Raw genomic sequence first — 14,727 nt, forward strand, 5'->3', positions numbered from 1 at the left:
ATACTATATGACTAGATATTTCTCTGGGTTTGTGGTATTGTCAGTGGTACTAAAGCAGAAAGCTTAGTGGATATATGGAACATTTTCCCTGCAGATCTGTTAAAGCGGCTAAATCCACAATTGTTTGGTTAAATCAATGCCTAGCAATCTGATATGTTGTGATGTAGTCGCTTTGGAATATTATACGACTACGATGAAGAGCGCATGCGCTATATGTATTGTCATCAAACATCTGACGGAACGCCAATTTCGTTCGCTAGTTTGATGAATTCGCTCTTCTGACAGAGCAGCTGTGTGTGACCCAGAACGCAGCGTGATAGCTATTGGGACCCTTTTGATGGTGAGGGGGTGTCCTATAGTCGGTTTACTTTAGAACAGGGGCTATATGTGAGACAGAGGCTTAGTGTGAAGCAGAGGGGATGTTCTATCGAGTCCAATACATCGAAAACTCCAACAGGGGGTTAAGCACCTGTGCAGGGGCTGAGGTGTGAGTCAGAAGGGGGCTGAGTCTGACAGTATGTACAATTTCGACAAAATATCGGCCGCACTCCTAACGGCTGAGGTAGAAACAAATACAAAATTGTCCCAATCAAAAATGTCCGCTTCGGTCTTTGTTAACCTTTGATTACGTCATGCAAATTGCGCCGGAAGTGAAGAACACTACTTTGTACTTTGGTACATTTGGTTTTAGACAGTCTAGCGTTAGTGGATTTGGTCATCTGATAACCTGAGCATAGGCAGCTTGTTAGGTAATTCATTTTCCGAATGTGATTATTCCACGACAGTTGTTGTACACGTATGTAATACAAATATACTTACTCGAGTGCATGTTATTTATTCTCGTATACATGGCATACGTAGGCACAGCGATGTTATGATAGTGATTGGTCTTTTTTTCTTTTGTTTAAGTGCAGCGGCAAATTGGGGGTAGGGTCATCATCTGTGCCCAGCACGCACATTTTTGTTTGTACATCATGTACTACACACGGACAACAGAGAATATCCTATACAAATTAAGATTGCTATATTATTTTCCTTTCAAATCACTCGTATACAAATTAAAAGATTGCTATATTATTTGCCTTTCAAACCACTACACACTTTGACAGTATGTATAATACCGTTATTATTTTGTTGTTAGAACAACCGCAATGGCTACTCCTTCAAACCTAGTAGCCAAACGTGACCGACGCTTCAAGTGGGCTATTGAATTTGGAAGTGGTGGAAACAGGTAACAAAAAATAAAGAGAGGGATTGTGATTATTCACTCAATGAATACAATAACAGAGATCTGTACAGAAGTCAATGTATTTTGACTTCGCTAGTGCAGTGATTGATAAATGTTGTTTATATTTTGTTAGCAGCATTATTGTACAATATCTCTATGGCTACCTTTTTCATCATTGTTGCTTCAACCCTTAGGGGTCGAGGAGAAAGGGGGGGCCCACAGGACAACATGTATCCTGTGGGCTATTCAGACAAACAGGTCCCAGACACCAGTGTTCAAGAATCTGACCACAACCTGGTGGAGAAGGTAAGACAGTATATAGTGCACACAGTAAAAAGGTGATTATATGCAGTCAAACTAGAAAATATCACAAATCAAAGGAGTGATAAGAAACTAAACCAATGTCTCTCTTCTATGCAGCGATGCTGGGACATAGCTCTTGGGCCCCTCAAGCAGATCCCCATGAACCTCTTTATTATGTATATGGCTGGGAACACAATTTCTATCTTTCCCATTATGATGGTGTGTATGATGGCGTGGAGACCAATCCAAGCTTTACTCGCAACACCAGCAAGTGAGTATTATTTTAGTCAGCATCTCTAGGTCACAGGTTGTCACTATAGACAGAGAAAGCGTTACTAGCAACACCAGCAAGTGAGTATTATTTTAGTCAGGATCTCTAGGTCACAGGTTGTCACTATAGACAGAGAAAGCATTACTAGCAACACCAGCAAGTGAGTATTATTTTAGTCAGGATCTCTAGGTCACAGGTTGTCACTATAGACAGAGAAAGCGTTACTAGCAACACCAGCAAGTGAGTATTATTTTAGTCAGGATCTCTAGGTCACAGGTTGTCACTATAGACAGAGAAAGCATTACTAGCAACACCAGCAAGTGAGTATTATTTTAGTCAGCATCTCTAGGTCACAGGTTGTCACTATAGACAGAGAAAGCGTTACTAGCAACACCAGCAAGTGAGTATTATTTTAGTCAGCATCTCTAGGTCACAGGTTGTCACTATAGACAGAGAAAGCATTACTAGCAACACCAGCAAGTGAGTATTATTTTAGTCAGGATCTCTAGGTCACAGGTTGTCACTATAGACAGAGAAAGCGTTTCTGATTCTACTTTCAGCCCTCAGGTGTGGTTCTGGGCCTATTTTGAGCAGCAAACAAACTATTGTGTGGCAGTAGTATATTAATTCCACCTTTGTGATGTATTCTCTAGCATACTTTCTTATTTAATTACTATTACTCCATTTATATGGTATTTTATCTTGACTTTGTTTTTTTTATTCCACTTTTTCATGCTAATTAACTCTTTTCTTTATTTTCTAATTTGAGTTAATACCAAAAGCAGATATAAAACCACTAATTATATAAGCAGAAGGCAGTCCAATGCAAGTAAACACACATATTAGAAAGTAAATGTATAGCCTGTATAGCCAAATGCAGAGGCAAATACCTAACCATTAACCCTGTATAAATGTATTCATATACATATATGCACACAGAGAGCAGATAGAAAGACTAACATAGAGAGGGAACACATTTGATAATACAGAAGGCTAGCGGTACTGCCACTAAACACAAACATAGCTCAGGCACATAGCCAGTTTACCCACATGCACAGGTTATTGTATTACTTGTTATCCTACTAAATGCCATTTATGAATGGAAAACAAATTGTACATATGTAGCTATGTGTCCCATATACAAAGGGATTATGTTATCTGCAAACTCTCCTACAGAAGGGAGAGAGTTTTTAAAGGAATAGTCTAGTCAAAATTAAACTTTCATGATTCAGATAGAGCAGGCAATTTTAAGCAACTTTCTAATTTACTCCTATTATCAATTTCTTAGTTCTCTTGGTATCTTTATTTGAAAAGGCAATAATGTAAGCATAGGAGCCGGCCCAATTTTGGTTTAGCACCTGGGTATTACTTTCTGATTGGTGTCTAAATATAGCCACCAATCAGCAGGCGCTACACAGGTGCTGAACAAAAAATGGCCCGGCTCCTAAGCTTACATTCAAATAAAGATACCAAGAGAACAAAGAAAAATTTATAATAGGAGTAAATTAGAAAGTTGCTTTGCTCTATCTGCATCATGGCAGTTTAATTTTGACTAGACTTTTCCTTTAACTAAGAAATAATGTATTTATGTTCACTGTTTTCTTTGCATAGTCACCTCCCCTTCCTACCTTATCACCCAGGCAGCTACTGTTTGTGGTAACTTGCTCCCAGGGGCAGGTTAAACATATTAAAGGGCCACTGTAAGTAAATATTTTCTATGCCTGTTACTAACTAACTACCCCAAATACGCTTTTTATCAATAGCATTTCATTAACATATCTCTACCGTATATCAGAAATCTTGTCTGCAAATTTAATTGTTTTCCAAACCCACTCTGTGGGTATCCTTTGCTCTGTACCAATCCGTTTACAATACCTAGGTTTCAAAATGGCGCTTTAAACACAAAGTTATTGGTTTAAGTATTTTGAACATGCAGTGCTGAAAATAGTGGGCAGGATAACGTGACATCATCGGCGAATAAAAGATATAACTTTTAGAACGTTATGAAACTTCGTTTTGGAGAAAATATAGGTCAGTAGGTTTTAATTAATGTTTATTAACTTTAATATGTTAGTTGTTTAGCTTAAAAATTATAAAAGAAAGTAATCCTTTAACAACAGCAGTTAGTCAAAGAACTAGGCATAGCTCAAGACGCAATATAAAGTCTGTATTAGCAAATGTTTTGATGCTGGGATTCTACATGACAGTGAGAGTAACTATCCTTAGCACTCCAAAACAGCCACTGATAACTTGTTAACATTGTTTGGCTGTCGGTCAACATGTAGAACTTAAACGTATGTATGTATTCTTTTGTTATTTATTTTTTGTAGTATGTGGTAGAATATTAAAGGGACACAGCTGAATGGAACAAAACTGTTGTGAAAGACGTCACTATAATATTCTGGCCTGGTACTTGTGGACACTTTGGGAAATCTTATGAAAGTTAATTGAGATTCTGTTAACGTATCATTTTAAAAGAAACATAAAGGCCATGTTGTATTAATGTCATATTATAGACAAATCATGTAGCAATCAAATGTAAATGTGATTTTAATTAGGCATTGTTTTTATCCTCTGAAAAGTGTACTGATCATATCCAAGCAAGCTTTAAAGGGACATTAAACACTTTGAGATGGTAATATAAAATGATAAATTGTATATATAAAACAACTCTGCAATATACTTTCATTATTTATTTTGTCCTCTTTGCCTGTAATTCCATTCTGAAACTGTGAGCTTTTCAGTTCCTGTTAGAAATGGAAGTGCAGAACACTGTAAAATCCAGCACAACCATTGGCTGCACACTCTAGTGACCTATTTATAACTGTCCCTAATGCCACAGCAGAGAATGTAACACAAGTTACAACATGGCAGCTCCCAGTGTTTTATAGACACTAAAACTTTACACTTATTTTGTCACTTTTTAAACAACTAATGAAACATTAAAAAATACATCTACTTGTTAGTCATGGACTAATCTTTTCTTTGAATGCATCATTCTATCTAGCATTTATTTAGTGTTTAATGTCCCTTTAACCTCTTTTCTATCGGGAATTTCAGGGAAAACTTGTCCATAGTACTGGGGAATTTTTTTTAGCATTTTTGTTTTCTTTCTGTTTAAACAGAAATCGAGTATATATATATATATATATATATATATATATATATATATATATATATATATATATATATATATATATATATATATATATATATATATATATATATATATTTTTTTTAAAGGACAGTCAACTCCAAAATTGTTTTTGTTTAAAAAGATAGATAATCCCTTTATTACCCACTCCACCATTTTGCACAACCAACATGATTATATTAATATACTTTTAACTTCTGTGATTACCTTGTATCTAAGCCTCTTTTGACAGTCCACTTATAACATTATCTATTGACTTGCATTTAAGCAAATGAGTGCAGTGTCAGCCACAACCCACGGGCGTGAACACTATATGACCCACATGAACTAGCAGTCTCCTATTGTGAAAAGCTAATAAAAAAAGCATGTGATAAGAGGCTGTCTGTAACAAATTAGGGTATTATAAATAAATATATATATATATACACACACATTTTTTTTTCCTTTAACATAGGGCCCTATCCCTACCATTCCCTTTCAAAACATTTTTGCTGTAGTGTATGGAAGTTAATTTCATTTTCCTTCCCACTGCATCATGTGACAGCCATCAGCCAATTACAACATGCATTTACGTATATTCTGTGAATTCTTGCTCATGCTCAGTGGGAGCTGGTGTCACAGAAAATGTGCAAATAAAAGGTGGGCATATTTAGATCATGGAAGTGAATTGGAAAGTTGTTTAAAATTGTGTGCACTTTCTGAATTATGAAAGTTTTAATTTTGACTTTAATAGTCCTTTTAAGCAACCTAAGAATATCCTTAAAGGGACGTGGAACTCAAATTGTTTACTTTCATGATTCAGACTGAACATACAATTTTAAAGTTTACAGTTTACTTCTATTCTCAAATTTTCTTTGTTCTCATATTATTCTTTGTTGAAAATATATCTTGATAGGGTACACATGTCTGGAGCACTAGGGTACAATAGTGCTGCAATCTAGTGTTCTTGCTAATGTATAACATAGTTGCAAAACTGCTGCAGAAAGGTGCACACCCCTGATCTTACCTGTCTGCTTTTCAGCAAAGTGTATCGAGAAAATAAAGAAAATTTGATAACAGAAGTATATTGGAAAGCTGTTTAAAATTGTATGTTCTATCTGAATGGTGAAAGAAAAAAAAATGGGTTTCATATCCCTTTTAATCTTAGAATTTAAATTAATTAACCATATTAATATGTTTGAATGGTGCAGCTGTTGAGTAGTCATTTTAAGAACAATTGCACTGTAGTTAAAAATGAAAAAAGAATATTTGCAAAAATGTGTCAAATTATTGGAGCAAATTCTGATTGGGTTCTTCTTTAACCCCTTAATGACCACAGCACTTTTCCATTTTCTGTCCGTTTGGGACCAAGGCTATTTTTACATTTCTGCGATGTTTGTGTTCAACTATAATTTTCCTCTTACTCATTTACTGTACCCACACATATTATATACCGTTTTTCTCGCCATTAAATGGACTTTCTAAAGATACCATTATTTTCATCATATCTTATAATTTACTATAAAAAAAATTATAAAATATGAGGAAAAATGGAAAAAAACACACTTTCTTACTTTGACCCCCAAAATCTGTTGCATATTTACAACCACCAAAAAACACCCATGATAAATAGTTTCTAAATTTTGTCCTGAGTTTAGAAATACCCAATGTTTACATGTTCTTTGCTTTTTTTGCAAGTTATAGGGCCATAAATACAAGTAGCACTTTGCTATTTCCAAACCACTTTTTTTTTCCAAAATTAGCTATAGTTACACTGGGACACTGATATCTTTCAGGAATCCCTGAATATCCCTTGACATGTATATATTTTATTTTTTAGAAGACATCCCAAAGTATTGATCTAGGCCCATTTTGGTATATTTCATGCCACTTTCATGCCACCATTTCACCGCCAAATGCGATCAAATAAAAAAAATTGTTCACTTTTCACAAAATTTAGGTTTCTCACTGAAATTATTTACAAACGGCTTGTGCAATTATGGCATAAATGGTGGTAATTTTTTCTCTGGGATCCCCTTTGTTCAGAAATAGTAGACATATATGACTTTGGCGTTGCTTTTTGGTAATTAGAAGGCTGCTAAATGCCACTGCGCACCACACGTGTATTATGCCCAGCAGTGAAGGGGTTAATCAGGCAGCATGTAGGGAGCTTTATGGGGTAATTTTAGCTTTAGTGTGGTAGACAACCCAAAGTATGGATCTAGGCCCATTTTGGTATATTTCATGCCACCATTTCACCGCCAAATGCGATTAAATAAACAAAAGTTAAATTTTTCCAAATTTTAGGTTTCTCACTGAAATCATTTACAAACATCTTGTGCAATAATGGTTGTAAATGCTTCTCTGGGATCCCCTTTGTTCAGAAATAGCAGACATTTATGGCTTTGGCGTTGCTTTTTGGTAATTAGAAGGCCGCTAAATGACGCTGCGCACCACACCTGTATTATGCCCAGCAGTGCAGGGGTTAATTAGGGAGCTTGTAGGGTTAATTTTAGCTGTAGTGTAGTAGACAACCCCAAGTATTGATCTAGACCCATTTTGGTATATTTCATGCCACCATTTCACCGCCAAATGCGATCAAATAAAAAAAAATAGTCAACTTTTTCACAAACTTTAGGTTTCTCACTGAAATTATTTACAAACAGTTTGTGCAATTATGGCACAAATGGTTGTAAATGCTTCTCTGGAATCCCCTTTGTTCAGAAATAGCAGACATATATGGCTTTGGCGTTGCTTTTTGGTAATTAGAAAGCCGCTAAATGATGCTGTGAATCACACGTGTATTATGGCTAGCAGTGAAGGGGTTTATTAGGGAGCATGTAGGGAGCTTTTTGGGGTAATTTTAGCTGTAGTGTAGTAGACAACCCCAAGTATTGATCTAGGCCCATTTTGGTATATTTCATGCCACCATTTCACCGCCAAATGCGATCAAATAAAAAAAAAATAGTCAACTTTTTTGGCGTTGCTTTTTGGTAATTAGAAAGCCGCTAAATGATGCTGTGCATCACACGTGTATTATGGCTAGCAGTGAAGGGGTTAATTAGGGAGCTTGCAGGGTTAATTTTAGCTTTAGTGTAGAGATCAGTCTCCCACCTGACACATCACACCCCCTGATCCCTCCCAAACGGCTCCCTTCCCTCCCCCACTATTGTCCCCGCCATCTTAAGTACTGGCAGAAAGTCTGCCAGTACTAAAATAAAAGGAATCTTTGCATTTCAATTGGTTTTTTTTTTTCTAGCATATTTACATATGCTGCTGTGTAGGGCTGCCTGCCAGTACCCAGTTTTCTTTATAATAGATTTTTTTTTATTTTATTATTTTTATTTTTTCTGTAGTGTAGCTTCCCCCCACCAAGACCACCCCCCACCTCCTTCCAGATCCCTTTTTTATTTCAAGGGCCATTCCCTCCCCCCTTTCTCCCACTTACAAAACTTTTATTTTCTGCAGTGTAGCAGTTCCGACCCGCTCCCTCCCCGTGCACGCGCCCGCCCTCCGTCCCCGCGTGTCTATGCACTCCCCCGATCCCGCCCCCCTCTCTGCCTTGGAACCCATCGATGTCCGCCCATCCGCCTCCCACTTCAGCTCCCACCCACCAACGAATGCGGCCATCGATGTCCAGTGCAGAGAGGGCCACTATTTATAGGGATAGGAAAGTCAAAATTAAACTTGCAGAATTCTGATAGAGCATGTAATTTTAAGACACTTTAAAATTCACTTCTATTTTAAATTGTGCTTTGTTCTCTTGCTATCCCTTGTTGAAAATCAATACTCACATATTCTACACTAGTGGGAGCTGCTGCTAATTGGTGCCTGCACACATTTTGTCTTTTTGTGATTGGCTAACTAGATGTGTTCAATGCTGTTCCTTTAGCAAAGGATAACAAGAGAACAAAGTAAACTGGAATTTTTTAATTTTTTTTTTAATTGTATGTTCTATCCAAATCACGAAATAAAATTTTGTGGTTTCCCCTCCCTTTTAATCAGCAGTTTCTAATTTACTTCTATTATGAAATTTGCTTAGTTTCTATGGTAGTCATTGTTGAAGAGATCTCTAGTTAGGTGTCTGGAGCACTTACATAGCAGGAAATAGTGCTGCCATATAGTGCTCTTGCAAATGATTAACACTCTTGCAAAACTGCTGCCATATAGTGCTCCAAGCGTGTGCATGCGATTTATGCTTCTGCTAAAAATAGGTAATAAAGGTAAATTAAAAAGTTGTTTAACCCCTTAATGACCACAATGTACCCCGTATGTCACTGGTCGTTAAGGGCTTTTTCAGGACATAATAGCACAGGTCTAGCAAGAACACGCTATTAATGCCCTCCCTCCAGCAGGCTTTGTGGAATAGAGCAGTCTCAACGCTGGTGGCAAGACCGCGCTATAAAACAATCAAGTCCCCAAAAAAGGCCAGTGACATACAGGGTACGTCGCTGGTCCTTAAGGGGTTAAAATTGTATGTTCTATCTGAATCATGAGACATTTTTTTTAGGTTTCATGTCCCTTTTAAATAGCTGGTACCAGCAACAGAAACCTTATTAAGAGACTATGTAGACACTTGTTACTACCAGATAGTACTATTTACAGCTGTGTATAAAATGTAGATGTTCTAGACACTTGTTACTACCAGATAGTACTATTTACAGCTGTGTATAAAATGTAGATGTTCTAGACACTTGGCTCCTTTGTGCGGCACTTGGTTACTGGTATATGATTGAGAGGATTTAATAAGGAGAAGTGCAGAAAACACTGGGATTATTCATTGCCAACCAAAATGTACCGCTCTCTCTTTTGGGGAGACTGTAGTTTAGTTTGTGGGTTTAAATCGTCACTTTCACGGCTGGAGCTGCTGTATTTATTCTTACACTATTTCTTTATTTTGTTTTTTAAAGAATTAATCATGCTGAATGGGCTCAAAATGAAAAGGACAAGAAAGTCAAAATGAAACGTGCATGATTCAGGCAGGGCAGGGCAGGTCATTGTAAGACTTATTTTAAATTCACTTATTAAATTTCCTTTGTTCTTTTGGTATCCTTTGTACATATCCTCAGCAGCAGCAAAGCACTACTGGGAGCTAGCTGCGATTGCTTGCTACACACATTTGGATTAGAGCATGCAATATTTTGACTAAAAAGGCACTTTAATTTACTGATTAGATGATTTTGTTAAAAGCAACTCCTAATCTAGCAACGCTAGGTAGTCTCATGCTAATTTTTAAGTCCTTGAAGGCCGCCACTTATCTCAGTGCATTTTGACAGTTTTTCATGTGTCCTAGGTAACATTGTGCTCACTCCTCTGGAGTTATTTATGAGTCAGCACTGATTGGCTAAAATGCATGTTTGTCAAAAGAACGGAGATAAAGGGGCAGTCTGCAGAGTCTTAGATACAAGGTAATTAGAGAGGTAAACAAGTGTATTAATATAAGTGTTGGTTATGCCAAACTGAGGAATGGTTAATAAAGGGATTATCTTTTTAAACCATAAAAACATTTGGTATAGACTTTCTCTTTGAATAGGAATCAGAACTCAAAAGTTTATTGTATACGGTAATCAATGTTAGAGGTTTTTGAGGAGCCTTGATGGGGGAAGGCTCTAACATAATATGTAGTAAGTCATTACAGGCCTATATCCAAAACTGTAAGGGGCAGCCCCCTCTTCCTATTCATTTCTTGCCAATGAGTGGGTGGGAATATAAAACAGAATGAGCAGGCGAACAGTGCCTATTGGGTAGGATGAGTTAGCCGCATTCTGCATTAATATATTGATTTTATTTGTTGTCCCACTCTCATGTTGAACTGCAGAATGCTCTACACTACATTTCTTGTATATTTATTAGGCAACAGTTTGGTGCCGTGCCAAAGTAGTAGTATGATGGGACCTATCAGCCTATTTTTTTTTTTGTACTGTGTAAGGATTGTTAAGGACCATTCAGCGCAGTAGCATTACATAATTAACATGTGCATAATAAAAAGATGATGATTTAACACCAACTCTGAATTTCAAATAAGCAGTAGATTTATTTATTTTTCTTCTTACAAATGTATTTTTTCTCCCATTATTCAGACCCCTGTATCATGTGACAGACATAAGCCAATCACAGACTAGTATAGTACACCCTGTGAGCTTGTGCACATGCTCACTAGGATCTTGTTCACCAGAAAGTGTGTATTTAACAAGATTATGCAAAATTTGATAATGAAAGTAAATTGGAAAGTGTCTTAAAACTGCTGTTCTATCTGAATCATAAAAGTTTTTTACTTGAGTGTCCCTTTAATGGTTATATATTGTTTCATTAGTATTCATTTTAGTATTATTAAAAGAAATATAAAAATCACCCTTTTGTCCCTCTATCAGCCCCATATCTACATTAGATCTTAAGTGAGACCCCTGGGCATTGCATCTCTTTTGTCAGCTAATGACCCATAGAAGAATTTAGCTCAGATCCCTGTCCTTTTGGCCATTTTGATAGCCACATGCCCATGACAGACTCCTGTAGCTGCTGCACAATCTCCATGCCCACATCAGACATTAATTTACACTACTATGCCTGTCTTTTTTCCCATGCCCACATCAGACCAGACCCCCTCTAGGGCCTGATCTGCACATATGCTCTCAAGTACTAAGTGTGCGGCCTGTGCAGGTGTAGGGAGAACTGCAGCACTGAGCCTGCCATGTGAGAACATTCGCTAATGCATGTCATGCATGGATAATCTACCATACGTTTTAGACACTGGCCTTATAATTTATTTGCATAGTGCCCTCAAATTCTGTGGCACCTTATGATTTTACCTTATAGGTGTGAAAATAAATATGTTTACATTAAAATAATATAAGGGAAAAGCCTGTTAAAGGGACATAAAACAGTTGTAATAAAAAAAAAAAAAAAGCGTGTATTATTCATTACTTTAAAAGGATTTTACCTTTTTATTTTTAACTTAATTTGTGCAGGGTCAATTGCTTCCTGTTACAACCCCACAAGGAGGCTGTGGTCTTTATAGGAAAGCAAATTAGCAATTTTCCTATTGAAGTGTTGCAAAGAGACACCTATCTGCTACCTACCAATAGTTTATTGCCCTTGTTCATATAGGACTGTTGCTGAAAAAATCATGTGACCATGAAACCTAGGTTCTGTAATGGTAGCTTCTGTAACAAGTATGTTGTATGCTGATTTTAACACAGTCTGTTTCTTTTTATGTTTACTTTGATTTAACCTGTTTCTTTTTTTTAACTAAAGGAGCTCTGTTTAATATCCATTTAAAGATGAAAATGATATTACAGGTCATGTACTTGATATTTAAATTTGTAGAGATTATAAAGTGAACCAACACCCCTTTGTTTATGTGCAGATTAAAAGGATCTCGTAAAAGTGTTGTTTTTATGATTGTGTTTCTGCAGCCTTCAAGCTCCTAGAAAGCTCTGGCCAACGGTTCCTACAAGGTTTGGTCTATTTGATTGGAAATCTTCTTGGCTTGGCACTAGCTGTTTACAAGTGTCAATCAATGGGGCTTCTTCCCACTCATGCATCAGATTGGCTAGCTTTCATTGAACCACCAGAGGTAAGTTGTCCCCTTCCACTGCTGCCAGTTGAGACCTTAGCTATGTGTTTTTTGAAGAGAACCATTTCTTCCACAGCTGCCAAATGTAATAATCTTGTTTCAAAAGCCTTTCTGATTATTTTTTTATTATTCTTCTTAACAGAGAATGGAATTCACTGGAGGAGGCCTCTTATTGTGATGCAGAGAGAAATCCTTAGTAGAAACCTCATATTGAGATGGGATGCGGAATATACCAGAGGCAGCTTACTGTTTGAATAAGACTATGCTCATCCTGCCCTTATACCAGTTTATTTGTTAATTTATAAATTATTCACCCCTCTACATTCTGTTTCTTCCTCATTAGCCATAAAGAACAGTTAACATGTAGCTGCTATAAAACTATTTATTTTGTTCTTGTCATAGTATAGAACAGTTATCTCAAAAACAAACGCACGCAGACATGAACATACAGAACCCGTGTAACATTTAGTGAGGTCCATAAAATAGGAACACAAAAGGTTTGATCTTTCTTGCAGCCGTGGCTACAACCTGTATCCCGCAAAGAAGTGGCATAAGCCACACACTGAATTTGGGATAAAAACTAAACACTTTTAATGGTTGATAATAAAAATAAATTATATAATTTTTTTTCTTTGCTTGTCCTTTTTAAACAAAAGTGCAATATGTCTGAAAAACATGTTGTTGTTTTTTCTTCTCCACCCCTTTGGCAGTAAAACAATTAATAATGAAACCTAATACGATCCCTCAATTGTTTATTACAAAGTCCATGCTTTCTGAAGGTATCGGATGAGTGCTCCTGACCCAATATTAAAATTAAAGGGCCAAACACTCCTAGTCAATATCCACAAGGTTGTTGGGGTCATAAAGATGATTAAAAAAAAAGTTATTCTGCAAAAGTCTTTAAGGCTTTGCTGTCTAATTGAACAAATTAAATATATTTCATTCTAATTTACTTTGTCACATCCGTACAAAGTGAAAAGTAGTGAACTATAACATTCTGTCCGGACAAAAACATCTCAGTGTAATATTCTATGCCAAATATGAGATTAAGTAAAAGGGAAAACAAAATCAACATTTGAATATATCCAAAAGAAAAAACACTGCATAGAGATATGTGTGATCTTTGTCCAGCTCGAGCAAGATTTTATCACGGTTTACCCTTCTGATGCCCTAGTTAGTACTGGGCAATACATTGTGTGGGACATTCAGATCGCTAAGTAATTGACATCTCATTTGGCAACAGAAAAGGTAATAACGGATCCAATTCTATGGGCTAAAAGATGAGGAATGCTAGACCCTTCGACTGTGAAGATTGCCTTCCACTGGCTTCTCTGATGACATAGATAGGTGGTATTTTCAGCTGGAACCTCTTTCCTCTCAGCCCAGTGTTGCAGATTTCCTTTTCAAAATGAGAGCCTATGTAGTGCCTCACAAATGAGACAGCATATGGGAGCTCAGTGCTAGGAATAAATTGTGATCACTTCTGTACCACCTCCTCTGACCAACAGGACACGCTCAAGTCCTTCTGTTAACACCTCAAGAAATTCCATGTCTGGGAATGTTAGGGTTAAGGATATGTAATGTCACAACATAAAAATAATTCGGCTGGTGTAAATAATCTGCAAACTGGCTTACAATGTTATTAGCATCCTTAGACTAATTACACTTCAGCAATATTGTTTCTTTAGAAAAGTAATGAGGTGCTTTTATTTAAATATGGAATTGGCAGCCTTTTTTTTTTTATCTCCAGTTTAGAAAACAGGTGACTGCACATGCAGTATGTAGCTGATAATTGTGACCCTGCTTAGCATATGCCCTGAAAGCACACCTAAACAATTGTATAATTCATGGGTGTCTAACCTTTTCAAATGAGGGTCCATACTATATATATATATATATATATATATAAGTCTTTTGCACATAAAGAAGTAGAGGGATGCATTTTGATCTTTAGGCTGGACAACCCTGGTATACTTACTTTGCTTGCTAAAATTTAAAACTTTCCAGAGGACCAGTGAGGTGACAAATTCCCCATCATTTGTCAAATTTATGAAAACCCCAGCACCAATGAACAAAAAGTAGGATATTAGTTTGTTGAGAAGTTAAACTCTTCTCATTAGCTAATTTATGCTTGGGTAAATTTAATAATTATATACAGAACTCTCATTTACAGAATTTGAGTGCCTTATACAGTTAAAAAATGTGCATTCCATACTATT

At 36.6% G+C, this 14,727-nt stretch overlaps 2 protein-coding genes across 6 annotated transcripts in view; one reads left to right on the plus strand and one right to left on the minus strand.

Annotated features, from left to right (window-relative positions):
* The first annotated feature begins 201 nt into the window (after positions 1-201).
* EMC4 (ER membrane protein complex subunit 4) lies at positions 202-13,130 on the plus strand. Of its 3 annotated transcripts, none has more exons than XM_053702247.1 (6): positions 202-340; positions 1,142-1,231; positions 1,423-1,534; positions 1,649-1,802; positions 12,348-12,508; positions 12,651-13,130. In XM_053702247.1, the coding sequence occupies exons 2-6, from the start codon at positions 1,152-1,154 to the stop codon at positions 12,684-12,686; spliced, it is 543 nt and encodes a 180-aa protein (XP_053558222.1). In that variant the 5' UTR covers positions 202-340; positions 1,142-1,151; the 3' UTR covers positions 12,687-13,130. The 3 variants fall into 3 exon arrangements, with proteins under 3 accessions (XP_053558222.1, XP_053558223.1, XP_053558224.1); XM_053702248.1 differs by lacking the exon at positions 202-340 and adding an exon at positions 597-749; XM_053702249.1 differs by lacking the exon at positions 202-340 and adding an exon at positions 642-796.
* Positions 12,877-14,727, minus strand: part of SLC12A6 (solute carrier family 12 member 6) — a 163,594-nt gene continuing 161,743 nt past the window's right edge. For all 3 annotated transcript variants that reach the window (XM_053702245.1, XM_053702244.1, XM_053702246.1), the window contains one exon: positions 12,877-14,060. In XM_053702245.1, the coding sequence (XP_053558220.1) occupies positions 13,969-14,060 (92 nt within the window). In that variant the 3' untranslated portion in view covers positions 12,877-13,968. The remainder of the gene's footprint in view (positions 14,061-14,727) is intronic.

Source organism: Bombina bombina, chromosome 2 (assembly GCF_027579735.1).
Source record: "Bombina bombina isolate aBomBom1 chromosome 2, aBomBom1.pri, whole genome shotgun sequence".
NCBI classification, from domain to species: domain Eukaryota; kingdom Metazoa; phylum Chordata; class Amphibia; order Anura; family Bombinatoridae; genus Bombina; species Bombina bombina.